We start from the raw sequence: 23,886 nt of genomic DNA on the forward strand, positions 1-23,886 counted from the left end.
TGATGAAAGAGAAAGCATTTTTATCATGACTGGAGTAGATATGAGCTTATTTTTGACATTCTGTATCCTGAACTATGCAAAAAGAGCGAATATAAAAATTTGTGCATGATTATGTGAATATGCTCTGGAACTGTTTTGAATAAGAAGATGATATGATTATGTTTAGTACTTTATTTTGATAATATATGACTTCTAAAAAACTTTTGGCATGACTTTCTGATTTTGAGTTTGATTATATTTCCGCTTTGTTCAATTACGACCCAGCTATAGGTAATAATAGTGGCATACGGCCCAACCACGTGTGATAATAGTGGATATGGCCCAACCATGGGTAATAATGGTGGATATGGCTCAACCACGGGTTATAATGGTGGATACGGTCCAACCACGGGTTATAATAGTGGTTTTTGTTTGAGTGCACACCTTGGTGACAGAGTGATTTTTGTTCTGCTTGGTCATTTGCAAATGCACAACCCTACCACATGGGTTATACATGGCATTTGTTCTGATATAATGCTTTGATATGATGATGATGATTATTTATGGTATGCCAAAAGATTATTTTCGAATAAGATTGTTTCTGAAAGTTTCACTCTGATATTTTGATACATGTTTTGCATTCTGAAAGCAAATGTTCTGATTTTAGTATTCTGAAAGTAAATATTTTTGTTCTGCATCCTAAACTCTATAAATACTCATGTTTACACACTAGTATATGTTCTATGCTTACTGAACTGTTGATAACTCACCCATTATCTTCACAATATTTTTCAGATGATTTTGAAATAATTCAGCTAAGGATCAGGATTATGGAGTATGAGTGAGATGATTGTTTAAGCATAGTGAATTACTCATAGAAGATTTATGAGGATTGACAGATTTTATTAAGAGATTTTGTAGTATTATGATGATTTTAAATTTTGGAGTCTATAAATATTTTAATAAAATATGAGTTTTAAGTAACAAGAAATAACTCTCCGACCCTATAAGACCAGAGCATTACAAAATAGAACTTTAAAATTTAGCCAATATCACACTTCTTTGCATTTGCCTATTCCATTTAATTTTAATCACCATATTAGATTAGTCATTCACTCTCTATATAATAATAAAATATTATCAAATTAATAATTTTTTATTTAATTTATTTTTATTACATTTTGTAATTCTACCAATTTAATATTAATAATAATTATATTCTAATTAAATTAATATTAAAAAATCATATTTTCTAAGTTCATTGAATGCTAATAACCAAAAATTGATATTAAACTCATCTAAACTTTTATATAAATTGATTAATTACTAGCTAAATATCTAGCAACAGACTCTTTATAAAACTTGTATAAAAAAAAAAAAAATGATAAAAGTTTGCACGACATAAGTGGAGAGCACTATATGAAGAAAGGAAATAGAAGAATATCGTTAGTTCATTGCACCATTGTTCTATCGTCTCTTGTTAGAAATTTCCTCGAAGAAATTGCTTTTTCACTGATTAATTCTTGGCAATACGAAAATGAAAAGATGTCCCACAAGTATACAGGTAAAAGGCAAAAGAAACAAACGATATGGCTTTGGTAGGATGGTTCTACCCTGAAATAGAATATTAGTATTTTAATGTTTAGTAAATAAACTATAATTCTTTATTTATTATAAAAATCTAAATTATTTTAAATACATCCAATTTAATGCAGAGTATTTTTTATATAAATTATTTAAAGTTTGGTCAAGTTTTTCAATGATAGATTGCTATAAGTTGGGCAAAAGTCCGCAAAAGTCACGGACTACAGAATTTTTGTTTTTAAATAAAATATTCATCCAACTAAACCGACCTCTCTTCTCTCCGCTTCACTTTCTTTCCCACGCGTATTAGAAACTTCACCTTTACCTTTTCTTCCCCCACGCGTTTGGTTGCCTACGATCACCCCCCAAGATTTCCCCACCATCAGCTGTTCCGGCAATATCCTCCTCCATCATCGCCGCTTCTACGCGTTCGGTTTGGTCTGGTCTTCGTGATGCCACCGCCCCCCACTCTCCGCATTTTCGTTCAGAGCCCGCCTGCTCGCTCTCTCTTCCAGTCGGGCGAGGTAGGCGGGCCGGGCAAGGTATGCGATGTTAAAAAATTTCGTCACACATATGCTGCTGTCCATGTACTGATAAAAAAAGACATAAGCATATCTCTGAGAATAGAATCTGTGTTTCTTATTTGGTGTTACAAGATTTAGGGTTTACAAGAATAGCATCTGTGTTTCTTTAGCCCCTTTCATTTGGTGCTGTGGTTCTTGCCCTCCCTTTTTGTCCTTCCCACCTTTTTGAGATTTGTTGTCTGTGCCTCCTTTGCCGTTCTCGATTTGCATGTTTCTGAACTTGATTATTGAGATGGTTTTGGTTCAAGTTTGAACTTTTTTGGTGTCCTCAGAGATTTGCAGGTTTTCCTGACTTCTATAGCTTCTTTAGGAGTCTGGCTGGATCAAAATTTCCTGAAACCCTCACCTTACCTTGGTCTAAGTGCATGTGCAGCATAAACTCCTAGCCAAAAGCAAAGGGGAAAAAAGGCGAAAAATTAATCTTTATGAACAACTAAATCATAAAAATGTAGATTTAAAAATCACAGTGGCACAAACAAAATTGAGAAACTCGAAAATACTACTTTTGTAAGAAAAGGGGTCAGATATAATAATTTGCACGCCTTCGATTTTCTGCACTATTTTCTTCACTCCCTGCTTACATCCGTAACAGTGTATATTCACTTTGAAGATATGAGTCTGCAAAGTAAAGCACAACGTCAAATAGTTTTAAAAAGGTTGCAAAATCTAGAGTTTAAAGAAGGAAAAGAAGCAAACAAAACTTATGAGTTGAGAAAATGAACAACAAATGAAGGTTCCAAATTGCTTCATTTCAAAACATGAGACATGAAAGCAGTTAAAAAGCGTGTACCTGATTCAACATATCCAGTTTACTCATCCTTTCAGTGAGAGTTAAGGGAAATGGATCTGAACCGTGTGAGTTCAGTCTAGAAGTGAATAAGAGCTTTGAGAGAGAGAGAGGTTCAAAGGCGGTTGGTGAGCATTAAAGATGTTATCTTTAAGCTTTTTCCCTGTATTTCAGGCTTTGGTGCTATATTTGAACTTTTCGCAGATCCACTCAATTGTACTCTGTGTAAATTTTCTGGGCAGCAACTATATGCTGCTGTTATATTTGGGCAAGCAACTATGTAGGTAGCAGCTATATGATGCTGTTATATGTGAAGGAGCTTCCTGGTTTTGTGATAATCTGTGTAAATTTTGGGTAGCAACTAAGAGCTGCTGTTATATGTGGGCAGCAACATTCTGTGATAATTTGTGTAAATTTTGGGCGGCAACTATATCCTTGCATGTTGTTTTTCCCCCTTCGTAAAGCTTTTAATTTGATTTGTAGTTGTCTTGAGCAGTCTATTTGTATTTGTGATTTGATTTGTAAATTTTGGGCACCAATAGTGGAAGTGCTGAAATTATAGATTGGATTGTGAAAATGATGGTACTAGTGGCACAATTTGTTGCTCAACTAGAGATGCTAATTGTATAGATTGTAGCAGATTGTTGGAGAGAGTTGGAGATTATGAAAATGAAAATAAAAAAGTATTTAAACAAATAAAAAACATGCATTCCAAAATAGATAAAAAAAAAATATTAATATTATAGAGAATGTGATTGTTAATCCAATGTGGACTTTAAATTTTGAATGATTAGCCAAAAGACAAAAAGTGACATATTAGCCAAATTTTGGCTTTAAGATAGCTAATCCAATGCCTAGAACCCTGAGTACCTTACAACAATAAGAAATTGTTAATATCTCCCCTAGCTACCAGTCTACCTTCAATTTTTAAGCACCGCCATATTTCTCTCCCTAAAAGATGCGAGGCTTTTGGTTCAATACTCAATACTCATCATCTTAGCTGAAAAACTAAGACAATTATGAAGGTATAGAAATTGCTAGCTAGGAGTACGTGCTGCATGTGAGAATAATTAGACCAATTAAAAGATATTTGTAGTTTTTGCTAGCTAATATAAAGTTACATTAGTATTTGCAGCAAACAAATTCAGTACTGTAAAGTTTTTTGCTGGTTGAAATTAAGTTGATTTGGCTTTTTTGGCAGCAAACGGTGGTGATAAAGGTGTCCATGGATGGCCACAAGTCCTTTTTGGGTGAGCTGGATGGAGAAAAAGTCCGCTACAAAGCCTTGAAGATTGCAGCCTGCGTTTCAGGTAACGAAATACAAAATTTTGGGTCGATGTAAGATATTAAAATTTTATGACTACTGAAAATTACAATATATTTTTCCTTTTTTTTTTTTTTATTTTTGATGGGTGTACATATATATATGTGATGTTCAGGGGTGGTGTCAGCATCTTTAAAAGGAGACAACAAGGACCAAATAGAAGTAAAAGGAGAGAGGATTGATACAGTGAAACTTACAAAATTACTCAGGAAGAAAGTGGGACATGCAGACATACATAATTAGTGTGGCGGAAGACAAGAAAGAGGAGAAGAAAGAAGAACCGAAAGTAGAATACCTGACGTGGCGTTATAATTATACGCCTTCCTACTCCTCCTATCCATTCTATGTGCCGTCGACAGGGATTACATGTTACTGTTCTAAGTAGAGACATGAGCGAGCTAGCAGTGGAGAAATTTCAATATAATACATGCATGAATATTTGTTTTTTTTATCTGTTATCATGATTCTGTTCTATAGAGATATAAATCCACGGTGTTCAGTTTCTCACCTCTAAGATATCATTTTTGGAATATTTTCTTCTGATCATGCTTCTTAAAGATCATTACATTTCATTAGTAGAACGTCCCAAATATGAATTCTTATCGATCTACGTACTCGTGTGGATGATTGGTGAGAATTATTAACTTCAATAATGATGCAGTAGTACTACAAGATCACGAACGAATTAATGCTCTGCTTAAAGGAATTAATGATTTAAAATAAAATTACGAAACAGCAATTTACGATCCAACTCAATTTCTACATGTATAAAGGAAAAAAAAAGGGACCTCTACGTCAACTGAAAGTCTTTGAAATTTTTTTATCTTTTTGGATGGAATCCGGAGCAAGACGGAATGGTAGAGTGATAACGATTGCAAGCCTAATAGTTACGGCCCCGTTTGGGGCTTTTAACTCAATTCAATTTAATCTAATTATAAGTTAAATTTATCATTTAAATCCTAAATTTTTAAATCATTAAAGTCATCTTAACTCAAAACCTCTTTACATACAGATTCATAAATTTTTTCAACTACATGTACCTATAGATACTTCTAAACTCGTGATTTTAATATCCAAACTCATCTTAGATGGGTTTTACAAAACTCACTAGTACTCCACCATCTCAACTCACTATTATTTATAAATAATTCATCTCATCTTGACTCAATTCATTAATAAGAGTGAAAGTATGTAACCTGGAACTAAAAAAATATTAATTTGGACCTTTTATCTGGGGCTTTTTCACGTATGCCTTTAAGTGTACGAAGAAGAGTAATCGTTCCAATTTCATTACTGAAAAAATGTTAAAAACTCCTAAAAAATTATTATTTTTAACATTATTGAAAAAACAGACAAGTTTGAAATTTAATTTTTGCCTTTTCGGATTGGAATATCAACTCCTAAACACTAGTTAATTTAGAGATACATCATGAATCCCTTCAATATGAATCTTTAAAATTTCCTACTGATTGAATTACTACCAATTAGTAGTAGAACTAAGCAGAGCATCAAAGTGTTCATGCATCAAGAATCTGGCTAGGATGATAAATCAACTACTACGGTCTCGTTTGATTACACAGTTTAGATGAAATGTTTTGCTAAAAGTTGAATAAAATATTGTTAGAATATAATTTTTTTAATATTAGTTTTATTTTTAAATTTGAAAAAATTGATTTATTTAATATATTTTATGTAAAAATTTAAAAAAATTATAATAATTATATAAGATGAGATAATTTATTTTTACATAACTAAATCAGCCCTAAATGATGGCATGCAACGAGTGACGTGTACATACATACATGATGCATATCTTAAAAACCCAGAAAATAAAACAACTTAAGAACCCACGTATATATAAACCAAATTTGAATTTTTTTTTCCTTTAACCAATCATAATATATATATTCTATACTTCATTCTGGATTAATTAATATATTTCTCAGCAAAAATTAATCTTAAACAAAGTAATGATGATCTAGATCGAAGTACTAGCTAGCTAGCTAGTACAAGCAACTGGCTGGACGTGGAATGTTTCTCACGACTTGTTCTTCATGCCAAGTAGTTAGTGTTAGGTAGCTTTAGGTCTCTTTGTGCGTTCACATTGAGAATTCCTACAGGTATTTGGGATGGTTTAAAATTAAATCAACGAGACAATCAGCGGACTAATGTAGCCAGCCAAAGCTACATACAATATTGAAAGTCTTTGAGGAAAATTTTTAATAATCCGACCACCACAAACGACTAGTCTTAAGGAAGAAAGCAATCGGAACAACCTTTTAATTCGTAATATCCAACATTTTATCGTCTTCCCAACGACTGAAAAAGTAGACTTCTTACTCGCGTTGGGTTTTGCTTATCTGTCTTTCCCTTTTATATATTTCCGGTCCCACTCGCTATTTGGTCACGTCTTTCTCTCTCTATTGACTGGTGAGAGATAATATTGTTATAAGCGACTTTTTTTTTTTTTAATTTAAAATAGTTCATAATTAATTAAAGTCGATCTCTCAAAGCAGTAGATATACATTAAATAATCATGTCACGACGAACTAATCTTCGGTATAAGTTGATGATGACGTAGCAAGTGGTGAATCCGCGTAGAAAACGCAAAAGCATGCAGACAAAGTGTACACTGTTCGATAGCTCAAGCCTTTCGTACAGAAAGAGACTTTAAGAAAAAAGTTTTACTATATATAAATATAATCACATATTTTTTACTATATATAAATATAATCACGTGTGTATTAATACTGATTTATTTATATTTAAAATTTAAATTAACATTATTTTTAATAAAATTTACTTTTTAACCAATCATATCATATTGATGTATAAATTAGTACATAATTATACTTGTAACTATATTTTTTTAAAGTAAAAAGTTAAAAGCTACCGAGAATTAGGGTATCTTTGGGCTAAGACACAAATTTTTATCTGATCTTAATTTAATTTATTTTATCTTATTTTCAAATATAATTAAAATACAAAATTTTCAAATTAATTATTATATATATTTTTAAACTAATCATTAAAATTTTTAAATAAAAAATAAAAAGTAATTTCAATTTTTTAAAAATTTTCAAATAAAAATAATATTATAAAATTATATTATTACAATATTTTAATTTTATAATACTTTTTTTATTTTTTTCTCTTTCACAATATAAATTATTTCACTATTATTCACAAATTATCTTATTACTATTTATAAAATTCTTATTATCTCATCGCAATCTCTAAACCTGCCTTTAGGTTCTAAGGAATTCTATCGACATTTTTTTTTATATTATATATTTTAATGATGTTGTAAATTAAAAAAAAAAAAAAGAATATTTAAGGATATAAAAAAATCATTTGACTTTATGGGGACCCATCATCGAGCTAGTAGCACGACCTGGGACCTATATATGGCCGTAGTAACTCAAACAGCTGAGAGTACCCCAAAACAACAAGAAGTTAGTTAACATCTCCCCTAGCTACCCGTCTACCTTGTGGGTATTTCTCTCCCTAAAAGACGTGAGGCTTTAGGTCCAATACTCAGCACTCATCATCTTAGCTGAAAAACCAAGACAATTATGAAGGTATATTGGAAATTGCTAGCTAGGAGTACGTGCATGTGAGAAAAATCAGACCAATTAAAAGATTATGTAGTTTTTGCTGGCTAATATAAAGTTGCATTGGTTTTTGCAGCAAAAGGTGCTGATCAACGTGTCCATGGATGGCCACAGCTGCCTTTGCTGTTGTATGCTGGATGGACGGAAAGTCCGGACCAAAGCCTTGAAGATTGCGGTTGGCGTTTCAGGTACGTAACGGATCAAATACAACATTTAATTTGGGTCGACAGTGCTATGTATCAACCACCGCTGTTAATATAGCATTTTATTAATACTGAAAATTACATATATTTTTTCCATTTCTGTTTTTGATGGGTGCGCCCCAATGCATGTGATGTTCAGGGGTGGAATCAGCATCTTTAAAAGGGGAAGACAGTGACCAAATAGAAGTAAAAGGGAATATGATTGATACAGTGAAACTTACAACGTTACTCAGGAAGAAAGTGGGACCTGCACACATAATTTCTGTGGAAGAAGAGAAGAAAGAAGAGACGAAAGAAGAACCCAAAGTAGAGTGCATTGCGTGGCCTTATGGTGGTGGTGGTGGTGTTCCTTCCTACTGCTCCTATCCAATCTATGAGGTCAGGGATTGCCATGAGAGCTCCAACCCTTGCTCCGTCATGTAACGTCTGTACGTTTATCGGTAGATCTAGACAACATGCAGTTGAGTATGTAATTTCAACATGAGTTTTTGTTTTTCTCTCTTCAAATGCTTTCCTGGGTTGAGCATGCAGATCTGGAATTGAATTATCGCTTTTTATCAATAAAAATCGGTAGTTTGTTGAGTTTCTCAGCTTTTAGATATCATATTTTGAATCTTTATTTTGATGGTTCATGATATCATGATGATGAAACTGATTGAAGAACAACGACATATATAGGTTGTCTGATAATTCTGCTCGTGGGTGATGGACTTCAATGTACTGCAAGAGCACAAACATATTAATGCTCTGCTTGAAGGAATTAATTGAAGTGTGGCATCTTACGATTAATAATAAAATTATCAAACTGCATGTAAAAAACTCACGATCCAACTCGACAAAAAGCTTATTTGAAATGGTTAATATCAGTCATCTTATGGTTGGAACTGGATGACTCCCCCGATGCTACCCATGTACAAAAGAGTCAACAAAATTCCTTGGAAAATTTAACTTTGTGAGCAGTGCTACACCCACATACGGGGTCTAGCACGAGACGGGGAAACTTTTTTTCATTCATTTTTTTCTGCACTTAAAACATTTTTTTAAGTAAAATTTACATTAATAAAAAACACTTCATTAATCACTAAGTTAAAAGAAAATATTGAGACCCAATCGGGACTCAATTCTCGGGGAGAGTAGCATTTTTCTTGAACTTTCTGGATGGAATCCAAACCCGGCCGGATTGCTGGATTGGCATAAGTACCCTTGAGGCAAAAGCAAGATGAGAGGGGAAAGAGACATTTAGAATTTGGACCGACATGCTGATTTAGGTTATGTTTGGATGTTTAACTAAACTTACTTTATCTTAGACTAATTATTAATGAGATTTATTACTTTTTCAAGTTTTCATAAAAAAAAATTAAACTAATCTCAACTTACTTCATACATTTTAACTTAAAAAATTAAATCTATCTCAATTTAAGAGCATTCACATCTGGATGATCAAATTTTTTTTCTAAATTTTAGTTAAAAATCATCTTTCTCTATTTTAGCTACTCATATTTTCAAAATTTTTTACATCACATTTTCTATTATTTCTCTATTTTATTAAAATAATATTTCTTTATTCTTTCTTTATTATTTTTTTCTTTTACTTTTCTTTACAATCAACTACTCACTAATAAAATACCAATATAAATAAGGTTGAGGAGCTGTAGTTGTTGAACAAATTTAGGTTCGGTTTGGTAGTAGAAAATTTTGAGATAAGAATTTTGAGTTTTAAGATAAAATATTAAAATATTATATTTATTTTGAAATTTAAAAAAGTTAAATTATTTATTATATTTTGTATAGAGATTTGAAAAAATTGTAATAATGAGATAAAAATTAAGTTTGAAATGAAAATTTTCAAATGCCAAAAGTTACTCATCTTTTCTCATATTTTGGAGACTAGGTGCTTATACAGATCCGGATGCTACTGATTTAAATAAATAAGATTCATAAAATATTATTATTTATTAATAATCATAAATATGCAAGCGTCACATAATTATTTTGATAAAAATAAATAAATATAAAATTCATATAAAAAAATTAATCTTTCAAAATCTTATTTTTTTTTTTCTCAAAATAACTATATAATAATTACACGCTCGTAAAGTATACGCAACGTTAGTGTTCACCAACCAACCAACTCAACGTCCAAGCGTAATTAATGATTTTGTGTTGTCGACTCAAACGTCAATTATTTGAAATGATTTCCACGGTCTCCCACGGCATAAGACTCACGCATTTATTTGGAAAAAAAATGTAAACATCTAAAATCTCACCTAAAAAATTATCTTTTAATAATAAGTAATATTTTTTTTAAATAAAGTGCAAAAAATTGTCTATAGTATATAATATTATTTTTTTATTATTAATATTATCATTTTAAAAGCCTTAACAGCAAGTTTATGAAATAAGAAGAGATAAAAATTTTGTGAATAATAATATAATAGTTTGTGAATTATAGTGATATAGTTGTTTTATGAGGTTTTGTAAAATGAGAGAGAAAAATTTGAATAAAAAATATGATAAAATTAAAATATTGTAAGAATATAGTTTTATAATATTATTTTTATTTAGAAATTTGAAAAAGTTAGAATTATTTTTTACTTTTTATTTGAAAGTTTGAAAAATTTGTAATAATTAGTTTCAAAAAGTTGTAATGATTAATTTAAAAATTTTATATTTAAATTATATTTAAAAAAAATAAAATAAAATTATATGAAAATTTTGTATCTCATCCCATACCACAAATCTATCCTAAATTGGTACCTTAAGTGCCAAAATCCAGCCTACAATGGACAGTTTGAAACTTGGGTCACAGGGCTGTAAGTTTTAATTGGTCCTTCGCCTCAATTGAAAGCTCATAAGATGCAAGCAATACTAGTAATGCTAAATATTTTACATGTATATTTTAAATATTTTTAAATATTTTTTTGAAAAATCACAATATTATTAAAAAATTTTATTTAATTATTAAATTAAAAATTTTTTTAAAAAAAAAAGGTCCAATGGTAGCCCAAACGGACTCCTATTGATTCATTAGAGCTAATGTTATAAGAGCATTAGCATTGGTTTGGCCAAATTTATCTTCAAATTTAGTCAATATCAATACTTTTTTATATTTGCCTACTCCATCAAAATTCAATCTCTACATTGGATTAGCTATTTATTCTCTATATAATAATAAAATATTATTAAATTAATAAATTTTTTATTTAATTTATTTTCTCACATTTTGTAATTCTACCAATTAAATGTTAATAATAATTATATTCTAATTAGATTAATATTAAAAAAATTATTATTAAATGTTAATAATAATTATTATATTATATTTAATAATTATATTATATTACATTAATATTATTATATTATAATTAATATTACAAAAAAGTATTATTAAATGTTAATAGTAATTATATTCTAATTAAATTAATATTAAAAAAGTATTATTAAATGTTAATAGTAATTATATTCTAATTAAATTAATATTTAAAAAAGTATTATTAAATGTTAATAATAATTATATTCTAATTAAATTAATATTAAAAAAATATTATTAAATGTTAATAATAATTATATTCTAAATGTTAAATGTTAATTATATTCTAATTAATTTAATTTAATTGTTTGGAATGATAAATTAATATTTTAATGTTTGATGAATGAGTAGTGGTCTTCTATCTTTAGCCAACCACTGTAACAAAAGTCCAAATTATTTTAGACTTGCCCAATCCAATGTGAAGGATTTTTGAGCCAAATTATATAAAATTTGGTCAAGCATCTCATTTGGCCAAACCAATGTGAATGCTCTAAGCAACCTTCTTTTATATAAATAGTTAATAATTAATTGAAGTGTCTCAAATCAGTCATATACCAGGGAAATTCCCACTAGGAAGTGCAAGGACTATTAGTGAAAAAATAATGAAAAAGTAATGAAGTGATTTAAGAAATTCTGTGAATAGTAGTGAAAAAATAATAAAAAATTATTAAATAGGAGTACAAAATAATAAAAAAATAAATAATAAATAATAAAAAAATAATAAATAACAGTAAAGTATATTTTCGCCACCCAAATCCAGCAAGCGCGCTGTTCCGTGCTGTTCTCGTTAGAAAGAAGAATCGCAGGACCATACGTTCATGTGTAGAAATTTGAAGAAGTAACCTTTGCATGGTATTTGATGATGACGCACGAGTGCTAGCTCCGAATGGACACGAGGTGAATCCCTGTAGAAAAGCATGTAGACAAAGTGTGTACACTGTTCGATTTGTCAAGCTAGCCTTTCGAAGAGAATGAGACCTGGCTATAAATGGCAGTAGAATCTCAAACAGCTGAGAGCAAATATGGCGAATTTCTTGTTAAATTACCTGGCATTGGATTAGCTATAACACCACCATCCAAGATTTCATCTACAGTAATTCTTTGATTAGCATTGGCAATTAGCCAAATTCGAAGTTAAATTTTGCTTAAAACTGTATGTTTTGCTTCAAATCAAAATCATTCAACATATAACCACACATTAAATTATCTATATATTAGCCAAAATATTAATATAATATTATTTTTTTAATAATAATATTTATAAATTTTTTTCATATTTTTCAACTACACTAACAATATGTCAATTAATAATTAGATATAATAATATTAATAGCCGCGCACAAAGGTTAAAAGCATGATGGCATGATGCCATATGACCTAATTTTTTAAATGAAAAATCTAGTTCGAAACCACCCACTCCCCTTATTAAAAAAAAAAAAATTCATGTACAAAATTAGTTAATTAATATTATTATTGACATTAATATTAATTAATAATCGAAAATAACAATATTTTGAAATAAAATATGTATTTTGACTATATATATTGTCTAGTTAAAGATGGAGAAATGTTTGAATTTGATGTGGCTCATATGTAGAGCTCTTAAATTTTGATTGCTCTATTTTTTCTTTTAAAAATATAACGGTACTCTAATTTTATTAATAATTTTTATTTATAGCGAAAGAAAATCGTAATTACAATTAAATACTTGAAAGTTACAAAAAATCCCAAAACCCAGGCAGCAAAAAAACAACTTTAACTCTAATACCAACATACAATTTATACAAATATCCCTAAAGAAAGAAAAACCACGAGAAAAGTTGTATTTTGTGTCGTTGGTTCAAAAGTACTTGATAATTTGAAATGATTTCTACGGTACGTAAAACTCTAGCATTTATTTAAAAAAACTTAGATTTTATATAAAATATTTATTTTTAATGATAAGTTTTATTTTATTTCTAACAAAGTGTAGGAAGTTGCCTATAATATCTAACATTTTTAATTTTTATTATTATTATTATGATTATCATTTTAATAGCCTTGAGTTGGTACCTTAGGTGCCAAAATCTAGCCTACAATTGGCAGTTTGAAATTTGGCTCACAGGTCTGTAACTTTTAATTGGTCCTTCGTCTCAATTGAAAGCCCATAAGATTGCAAGTAATTGTAGATACAAATTTACTCTCAGCAACAAGAAAATGCAAATATAAAGTTGGGAATGTAGAAGCTTATTCAAACTCCTACATAAAAAGTAAATTTATGTAGCATTTTCCATGCTGGTAAAGCTTAAAACCTCTTAAATCTTAAAAATTCTGAAATTTTTTATTAACATGCGGTATACAATAAAGTACTTAAATAATATATTTTAATTTAAAAATTAAATTTTAAATTTAAATATTATTTAACAAACTTTATGACTTAAACATAAAATAACTCAAATAGAATTTGGTTATTAACGTTTCCCAAAAACAGGTCAGGCTGAGATTTAGAGAATGTTTGAATAGTAAAATGAGATGATTTTAGATTAAAGTAGAATAAAATATTGTTAGAATATTATTTTTTAATATTATTATTATTTTGAGATTTAAAAAATTTGAATTATTTATTATATTTTATGTTAAAATTTTAAAAAAATAATAATGATCACGAGATAAGATAAGAGTATTTCACAATCAAAACCCTCTTAATTCTTATGAACCCATGCACATTATATTAACAATTCACAGATGATTTACCGGGTCAAAGCACATTCAATCCGACAACAGAGAAATGGTTTAAAAGAAACGGGACTACAGAAGTGGGGTGGAATTTAACCGTCAACGTGTTTAAACTATAACTCACATCTTCTCAAGTAAGGATTTTGTTGCACAAATCTCAACCCGTCACAAAGGGTGGCATCACAATATAACACCCAATCTACAACTTACCTTCAAAGCAGCAAAGTTCAGGAGTACTCGAGACGAGGAACACGAGATACTTTAAATTTCAATGGAGTTCAACGACAAATATTGAAGTTATACCCAAGTTAAAGTTCAAAAGAGTATTAGATTCCAAGTGCATAATCAAACCAAGTGTTTCCAACAAAGAAAATTTCAACATCCATATCAAAATTCAACCACACCGATGCAAATAAGTACCATTTACTAACTACTAGAAGAAAGCGGTAACATTGAGGTGGTGAACCAATGCGCCGCCCATCATCGCAATCTTCTCGCTTCTCTTTCAGACTCGAGTAAGGTAAGGATGTCGCCTTCCCTCACTGGTCCCTTGACATTCCTCATAATGAACCGGTTCTGGTCATCCAGAAACTTGACTCTGATCACCCGAGTCACCTGACCCCTGGATCCAGTTCGACCCATAACTTCCACCATCACAACATGCTTCACTTGAGATTTCATCCTGCAAAGGCAACCAATAAAATTATAAGATATAACGTTTGTCTAAAATAGGCAGGAAAACATAGGCATCTGTGCAAATTCTTCAAAGAGCATGAAAATATAAGAACCTATGTAACTTCTAAACGTAAGTACCTAGTCACATGGAATCCAAAGTGAAGTGAGATCATGCCAATGAAGCTTTTAAAGAAGGGGGTTGGGTACTGCAGAAACAGCCTTTCTAGGACAAAGGTGTGCAAAGTCAGTACAAGCTTGGGAATCTATCCCAGTACCAGCATGCAGTTAATCCAAGATGAATGACAACAACCAATTTTTACAGGGTTCAGTAAATCCTGATGTTCATGTTGTACCTACCTTTCGATGTACATGATAAACTGCAGAGGTGCTTGTAATCTCAGCACCACGTTTAATTTTTCGTTTGCGTTATAAAGCTAACACCGATCAGGAATTAATAACGATGAACAGTGAGTAACCATTAAGCAGACAATTTTAAATATTTTCATTACTATTAACAGATATTTTGAAATAACTAATGTTGTATATTACACACTCATCTTATTATATAAGATGTGATATATTTATCACTATTAAATGATAAAAAATCGTCCAATAAAAGATTATCCAATTGTTATAGAGCAATGCTACATACAGTCGTGGAATTGTAAACGTCGCGCAATCGTTTTGAAAAAGAGTGGGGTCCACGATTAAAAAGTTAGTTTTTTTGTTCATATGGGTCCCATATTAATTTATTTTTTTCAAAACGACTGCACCCCGCTTGCACAACCACTACTGCAAATATCATTTCTCATTATTATAAATGTGATATTTCTTATATAGTAGGATAAAAGTGGAACGATGGTATAGTGTATATAATTTTTCTTTTGAAATATTTTTAATATCCAAATAAACTCTAAAAGAAGTGTTACATCTATAAAGAGAATCTACAAAATAAATTCATAAAATAATATGAATTTATGTAATATGTTAAATTTTAATAGTGTAGCAGATCACTAGTTGATGTACTTTATTTTAAATAATTTCTTATTTAAAGATCGATTCATAAAATAATATATAATGGTTTAGTGACTAAAAATAATAAAAATTAAAATTAAAATTAACATTAACATTAATTTATTATTCGTCTAAATAAAGCCACTTATGTATTTGACCTTTTCTTCGTGCCAAGTAGTTAGCGTTAGGTAGCTTTTATGTCTCCCTTTTTTAATAATAAATAAATATTTCAATTACTATTATGATAAAAATAAGTAAAAATATTAAAATTAATATTTTAATAAAATAATGATAGATTTAGAGAGTTTATTATTTTATATTTTTAAAAAGTGACTAGTTAAATTTAAAAAATTAAATTTCTTAATCAAAATTTAACCAAAAAATTGACTGGACAACTACTAATGCGCATAGATTGCTTGATCTTGCATTTATGCTGTGCCTAGCCCAATTCCCAGCACAACCTAGCAATAGAAGCACCAAAACAAAGTTCAGGAAAAGTACCAGAACGAACAACAGAGGAAATAGTTATCAAAATAGTAAAAAACAGAGACGGTTTGCTCTGTTTTGACTACAAATCCACAACCTTTTAACACTGTCTCCAAAAGTTCAGGCTTATTATCCATCTCTAGTATTTCAACCATTATTCTCCTATTAACATGGATCCCAAAATGTGACAAGCACCAAGACAAAGCAAAACAAAATTTTAAACTCAAGACAAAGACTGCAAAATCATTCACCAAATCTAAGTTTCAAACCTTTTTAGAGAGAGAAGATTTTGATGGAATTTTCCACTCAACGCGTTTTTGCATGCCTAACCCGAAGGAAAATTCTTTACAAAAAGATTTAGACCATCAACTTCAGAGAAAAAGGTGTGGAAAATTATTATTGAGTCAGGAACGGAGCATCAACGTGTTCATGGATCCAGAAGAGGAGAGTTCTTTACGCCTCAAGGTTCTTATTTTTTGTTGACCAATCACATTCTTCGTTCTAGACAAACTTTATCAGAAATAAAAAATCATCCTAAACGAAGTACAGAGGTTGGAACTTGCCTTGCTCGAGGTGTTGTGTTTCTCACAACACGACACCTTGAATATTCGTACATTCACTTTGAATATTCCTGCTGATCTACGTGATGGTTTAAAATTTAAATTAAATGGAGTCAACTCACTGTGCGTTGATTTGTCCAAGTGCGGCCAAAGATTCATGATGGCGTTTGTGAAAACGATTTAATAATCCGACCACCTCAAACGACTAGTCTCAAGGAGGCCCGAAAGTAATAGGAACCTTCAAATTGTTAGTATCAACCATCCATTTTCCACGGGGAAATAGAGCACTCTAGGGTGGGTTGTTAGTATCAACCATTCATTTTCCACGGGAAAATAGGGTAGGGTGGGCAATGGGGTCTCGTAGATGCGGGGCCTAGTGGCCTCGTCCGAATAATAAGATTAAGTTAAAAAATATGATTTAACCAACGTAACTTGATCTATGCATTGATCAGAATAAATAGATATACAATATAACAAATCAGAGTAAAACAATGAGTTAACTTTGACTATACACTTTCAAAGCTAACGTACACTTTTAATATAGATTTTACAAATTTCAAAATAACTATGCTAGCTGTTGAGTAACCATAGGAGAGTTCTCAAGTGGTTGTTGAGTGAGTTGATCTGAAACAAGATATCCTGAAAATAGTAATTGAGAAGATCGTGCAACATGTAGAGAAATAGATTCACTAACACCCCCTGCAAATTAATGGGGAGATTGGTCATCATTAATTTGGAACGCAAGAATGTAACACATATTGATGTCTGTCCCTTTGTAAATACATAAGCTAGTTGATCTTGTGTGGAAAGGTGGCAAATCAAAATATCTTTATTGACTACCTTTTCTCGAATAAAATGATAATCAACTTCAACATGTTTGGTGCACACATAAAAAATTGGATTTGAAGCAAAAGCAATCGCACCAACATTATCAAACCATAAAAATAGGAGGAGAAGCAAGAGAAACACCAAGATCACGAAATAACATCCGTATACATTACAACTCTGTTGTAGCCAGTGCCATAGACTGATACTCCACTTCGGTATTAGACTTGGACACCACATTCTGCTTCTTTGTACTCCAGGAGATAAGATTTTGGCCAATGAAAACTCCATAACCACTAGTAGATTTGCGATCATTTGGATTCTCAGTCCAATCAAAATCACAAAATGAATTTAAAGTAATAGAGGATGGAGTGTAGAGTAAACCATAATCAATAGAACCCTTCAAGTAACGCAAAACTCTTTTGGTTTCACTCCAATAAGATTCATGTGGATTATGCATGAACTGACAAAGTTGGTTGACGACATAATTGATATTTAGAAGAGAAAGAGTGCAGCAATACTGCAAGGCACCTACTATCTATCAATATTCAGTGGCATCTTTCAGCAACTCACCCTCATGTGCTAAAAGTTTGGTGCTAGAAACTGTTGGAGAAGCCAGAGATCGTGCACCTGTCATACGTGTTTTCTCAAGCAAGTCAAAAATATATTTTGACTGTATGAGATGTAGACCAATATGATCTCTTGCAACTTAAATGCCTAAAAAATAGGAAAGTTGGCCAAGGTTTCTTACGTGGAATGAAATATTCAAACTAGAGATAAACTCCTTAACGACAGAAGTACTAGAACCTGTGACAATGATGCCATCTACATAGATTAAGACAAAAAATTTAAATTTATTAGTCTGTAATGTGAAGAGACTGTAATCAACTATAGATTCTTTGAAACCAATGTCAAGTAAGTGTTGTTATAATCTTCTAAACCAAGCCCTTGGTGCTTGTTTTAGTTCATACAAGAACTTGTGCAGTTGACACATATAGTCTAGTTTAGATTCATGAACATAGCCCCATGGTTATTCCATGTAAACTTCCCCATCCAATAAACTGTAAAAAAAGTGTTAGAAACATCTAACTGTTTAATATCCCAATTAAAAGTCACAGCCAAATAAAGAAAAATACAAATGATTGCTGATTTGATGACTAGAAAGAAAGTCTCATGATAGTCCAAACCATAGCGCTAATTGAAGCCTTTTGCCACCAACCTTGCTTTGTAACGATCAATTGTGCCATCGGGAGTCCATTTAATTTTAAACACCCAGTTGTTTCAAACAATGTGATTGTGTGATGGTCTAGGACAAAGAGTCTAAGTGCCATTAGCCACCAATGCATCAAATTCCCTGCCCATTGCTGCTCTCCAATTTGGAAGAATGGTGTGTGGTGTATAACACTTTGTAGTCAGGGAATGTTTTAGGCTTGGAATGTCCTTTTTTGAATGTGTAACCATACCAAAGATTCATGATGGCCTTTGTGAAAACCATTTAATAATCCGACAACCTCTAACAACTAGTCTCAAGGAGGCTTGAAAGCAATGGGAACCTTCAAATTGTTAGTATCAACCTTTCATTTTTCACTAGGAAATAGAGCACTCTAGGGTGGGCAATAGGGCCCGGCACCCCTTGCTCTGGGCTAGCCCTGGCGGATGTGGGGGCCTGGTGGCCTCGTTTGAATTTGGGGCCTCCAGTGGAGGTAGGGGATAGAGGGGGCTTAGCCCCACTCTGGGTTCTCCTGCCCCGTTCTATATATATATAAATCTGGAAAGAAACGACGTCAACAAATGGGGGCTTTTTTAATAACCCCCCATACCAAACGATATTGTCTTGTTTATGACAAAAATGACGCCGTCATTTGTTGCCATCACTGTCCGTTTGATTTGTTGCACTGAAGGTTAGAATCAAACCTCACTGAGTCACTACCGATTATTTTGATTTCATTTTAATTTTTGTTGAGTTTTGGAATGGAGATTTGAGGAATGATGGGACTGAATTGGAAATGGATGATGGGATTTTGTTTGTGAATTGTGTGATGTGGAGAATTCATTGTCCATGTGATTGTGTGATTTTTATTTTTTGAATTTTGATGTATGATTTCAGATTTTGTAGGGTTTAACTTTCAGATTGGGAACCCTAAATTAGTTTAGGTTCCGATATGAAACTACTGTGAAGGCATTGATATGCACGCAGAGTTGGATGATGGAAAAGGAAATTTATGTTCTGAATGTTCTTGAGTTTAAGGAAACCAACGAGAAGGAGGGTGATGATCGGCATGGATATAGTAATCATTGATTTTATTTTAATATTTTGATTTATTTATATTCATTTCAATTTCATCGGTACTAATTTCTAAATTAATTGTTGTAGCAATACATGAGACGAGTCATATAACGTCTACCTCCACTGCATTATGACTTCGTGCTATTGGATCCACCATTACCATTTTACCATTTGCCATAACCCATAGGTTTGTACAATTTGCATGATCCCTTTATTGATTTTTCGTACATAATTGATTTTTGTATTTACATATTGTTTGTACAATATGAATATGTGCAGCTCAAACCTCAAATTTCAATGAGTTAATCCTAATCCTAAGCCTATTGACCAAAATGCAAATGATCTTTTCTTAATATTTCATCTTGATCCCCTTCTCATCATCGTTAGTCAGATTTTAGTTTTTAATTTTTTCATTTCCAATATATGTTTGTAATTTTAATTCTTATTTCATGTTTATAATTCTAATTTATTTTCCTATTAAATTGTTAATGTTGTTTCAGATTTTATGATCTCACATAGTCACACTCACAGTCACAATATGCAACACTGATTACATGTCTTTCCACCCTTGACCACCCGCTCGAGCCGTCCCAATTGTCATAGTCAAACAACTCTCTTAAAATATTGAAATTTGAATAAGTTGTACTTGTATAATCTATTCAATGATTTGTAATGTTGATACAATGTCGCTTGGATGCTTTTATGTTTATAATTTTGTAATTGTTTAGTCTCAAATTTTGTAATAGCTTAGTTATTATTATTAATTTATTAGGTAGTCGACTAGTAGTTTTAGTAGTATTTCATTGGTTCGTTTGCTTTAAATTTCTATCATGTATATTATTTTTATTTATGTAAATTATTTTTAAATTTTTTTTTTTGGCTAATATCTAGGTCCAAGATGGCTCAGAACCCATTTCAGCTATACTCGTGTTGGGGAGGAAATCCCCACCCCCACCGGTTGTGGGAGCTACCTCTCCTCATAGGGTGCAGGTAGTATCCCTAGAACACTACTAAGAAATAGTGTACATACATTGGATTGTGCCTATCTGTCTTTGCTTTTCAGGTTGCCATTTTTTGCCTTCACTTCTTTCTCTCTCCTTGTTGACCTACAAAAATTTTCTTATTTATACTAACGCTTATTCGTAAATATTAGTTTTTAAATATTTCATTTTCAAGTATCAAACATAAAATATTTTTCAATATCAAATGTTTAATTTTTTATTTAATTATTACAATTTTTTTTAAACTGCTAAACAAAATATAGAAAATAATAGAACATTTTTAAATTTCAAAACAAAAATAATATTTAAAGAAATTTTAATTTTATAAAATTTTTATTCAATTTTTTATCTCTCATTTATCAAAACTCAATAAGACATATTTAACTCAAACGATTTTATTACTATTAATAGATATTTGAAAATGAGTAATACTATACACTATACTCTCATCTCACTTTCATCCCACTGTATAAGATGTGATATATTTATCACTATTAGATAATGAAGAATCATCTAATAAATGATTATCTAATAATAATAAATGTGTCAAATCTTATATAGTAGAATAAAAGTGCGATGATAGTATAATATATAGAATTTTTATTTTGAAATATTTTTAATATCCAAATGAGCTCTAAGAGAAGTGCTACGTTCATAAAAAGAATCTATAAAAGAAATCCACAAAATAATATGGATCCATATAATATATTAAATTTTAATAGTCCATCACTAGTTGATGTAATTTATTTTAAATAATTTTTTATTTAAACATCGATTCATAAAGTAATATATAATGTGCTAGTGACTAAAAATAATAAAAATAAAAATTAACATTAATTTATCATTCGTCTAAATAAAGCCACTTTCGTATTAAAGTCACGTTGAAGTAGTCTTCCGCGTTGGCGCGGGGATGATTTTTTGACGATGACCGGATCAGCTCCGACTCAGAGTGAAGGCGGGCGGAGGTACTGAATCATCTTAGAAAACGCCAAATAGCATGCAGACAAAGTATAGGCAGTTGGACATGTTAAGTCTCCGAAGAGAAAGAGACCTATAAATGGCAGCATATCTCAAACAGCCGAGTGCCTCAAAACCACAAGAAATACTAGATCTCTCCCCTTCCAAGCTACCTTCCGTACCTTTATCAGTACCTTTCTCTGATCCTAAAAGAACGTGATCGCTGATCAGGCTTTGATCTGGTCCTATACTCAATACTCATCATCAATCTTAGCTGAAAAACCATCACAATCATGAAGGTATTGGAATCGATTCATCATGCATAGCAAACAAATTCAGTACTGTATAGCTTTTTGCTGGTTGAAATTAAGTTGATTTGGCTTTTTTTCTTGCAGCAAACGGTGGTGATAAAGGTGTGCATGGATGGCCACAAGTCCCTTTTTGGTGATTTGGATGGAGAAAAAGTCCGCTCCAAAGCCTTGAAGATTGCAGTCGGCATTTCAGGTAACGAAATACAACATTTTGGGTCGATATAACATATTAAAATTTTATTAACACTGAAAATTACAATATATTTTTCCAGTTCTTTTTTTGATGGGTGTACATCTATATATGTGATGTTCAGGGGTGGTGTCAGCATCTTTAAAAGGAGACAACAAGGACCAAATAGAAGTAAAAGGAGAGAGGATTGATACAGTGAAACTTACAAAATTACTCAGAAAGAAAGTGGGACGTGCAGACATAATTACTGTAGCGGAAGACAAGAAAGAGGAGAAGAAAGAAGAACCGAAAGTAGAATACCTGACGTGGCCTTATAATTATACGCCTTCCTACTCCTCCTATCCATTCTATGCGCCGTCGACAGGGATTACATGTTACTGTTCTAAGTAGAGACATGAGCGAGCTAGCAGTGGAGAAATTTCAATATAATACGTGCATGAATGTTTGTTTTTTATCTGTTATCATGATTATGTTCTATAGACATATAAATCCATGATGTTCAGTTTCTCACCTCTAAGATATCGTTTTTGGAATCTTTTCTTCTGATCATACTTCTTAAAGATCATTACATTTCATTAGTAGAACGTCCCAAATATGAATTCTTATCGATCTACGTACGTACTCGTGTGGATGATTAGTGAGAATTATTAACTTCAATAATTCATAATACTACAAGATCACGAACGAATTAATGCTCTGCTTAAAGGAATTAATGATTAAAAATAAAATTACGAAACAGCAATTTACGATCCAACTCAATTTCTACATGTATAAAAGACAAAAAAAAAGGGACCTCTACGTCAACTGAAAGTCTTTAAAATTTCTTACTGATTGAATTACTACCAATTAGTAGTAGAACTAAGCAGAGCATCAAAGTGTTCATGAATCAAGAATCTGGTTGGGATGATAAATCAACTACTACGGTCTCGTTTGATTACACAGTTCAGATGAGATGTTTTGTTGAAAGTTGAATAAAATATTGTTAGAATATAATTTTTTAATATTATTTTTATTTTTAAATTTGAAAAAGTTGAATTATTTATTATATTTTATGTAAAAATTTAAAATAATTATAATAATCATACAAGATGAGATAATTTATTTTTACATAACTAAATCAACCCTAAATGATGACATGCAACGAGTGACGTGTACATACATACATGATGCATATATATCATAAAAACCCAGAAAATAAAACAACTTAAGAACCCACGTATATATAAACCCAATTTGAAATTTTTTTTTCTTTAACCAATCACAATATATATATTCTATACTTCATTCTCGATTAATTAATATATATATTTCTCAGCAAAAATTAATCTTAAACAACTTGACGATGACCTAGAAGTATACTAGTACTAGCAACTTAACTCGCTTAGGTGGCTGGACGTGGAATGTTTCTCACGACGTGTTCTTCATGCCAAGTAGTTAGTGTCGAGGTAGCTTTCGGTCTCCCTTGTGCGTTCACATTGAA

At 31.1% G+C, this 23,886-nt stretch overlaps 3 protein-coding genes across 5 annotated transcripts; 2 read left to right on the forward strand and 1 right to left on the reverse strand.

Annotated features, from left to right (window-relative positions):
- The first annotated feature begins 1,792 nt into the window (after window positions 1–1,792).
- On the forward strand, window positions 1,793–22,916 carry LOC122279913 (heavy metal-associated isoprenylated plant protein 16-like). 3 transcript variants are annotated; one of them, XM_043090816.1, is made up of 3 exons: window positions 1,793–2,105; window positions 22,301–22,409; window positions 22,531–22,916. In XM_043090816.1, the coding sequence occupies exons 1-3, from the start codon at window positions 2,016–2,018 to the stop codon at window positions 22,794–22,796; spliced, it is 465 nt and encodes a 154-aa protein (XP_042946750.1). In that variant the 5' UTR covers window positions 1,793–2,015; the 3' UTR covers window positions 22,797–22,916. The 3 variants fall into 3 exon arrangements, with proteins under 3 accessions (XP_042946750.1, XP_042946753.1, XP_042946751.1); XM_043090819.1 differs by lacking the exons at window positions 22,301–22,409; window positions 22,531–22,916 and adding exons at window positions 4,136–4,244; window positions 4,374–4,765 and having other exon boundaries at window positions 1,801–2,105; XM_043090817.1 differs by lacking the exon at window positions 1,793–2,105 and adding an exon at window positions 22,018–22,204.
- LOC122279914 (heavy metal-associated isoprenylated plant protein 46-like) lies at window positions 7,701–8,665 on the forward strand. The gene is made up of 3 exons (XM_043090820.1): window positions 7,701–7,839; window positions 7,949–8,060; window positions 8,215–8,665. The coding sequence occupies exons 1-3, from the start codon at window positions 7,834–7,836 to the stop codon at window positions 8,496–8,498; spliced, it is 402 nt and encodes a 133-aa protein (XP_042946754.1). The 5' UTR covers window positions 7,701–7,833; the 3' UTR covers window positions 8,499–8,665.
- Window positions 14,409–14,781, reverse strand: LOC122279916 (40S ribosomal protein S28-like). Its single transcript, XM_043090822.1, has one exon. It carries the CDS (start codon window positions 14,779–14,781, stop codon window positions 14,581–14,583), a length of 201 nt encoding a protein of 66 aa, XP_042946756.1. The 3' UTR covers window positions 14,409–14,580.
- Window positions 22,917–23,886: the final 970 nt, after the last annotated feature.

Source organism: Carya illinoinensis, chromosome 10 (genome assembly GCF_018687715.1).
Source record: "Carya illinoinensis cultivar Pawnee chromosome 10, C.illinoinensisPawnee_v1, whole genome shotgun sequence".
NCBI lineage: Eukaryota > Viridiplantae > Streptophyta > Magnoliopsida > Fagales > Juglandaceae > Carya > Carya illinoinensis.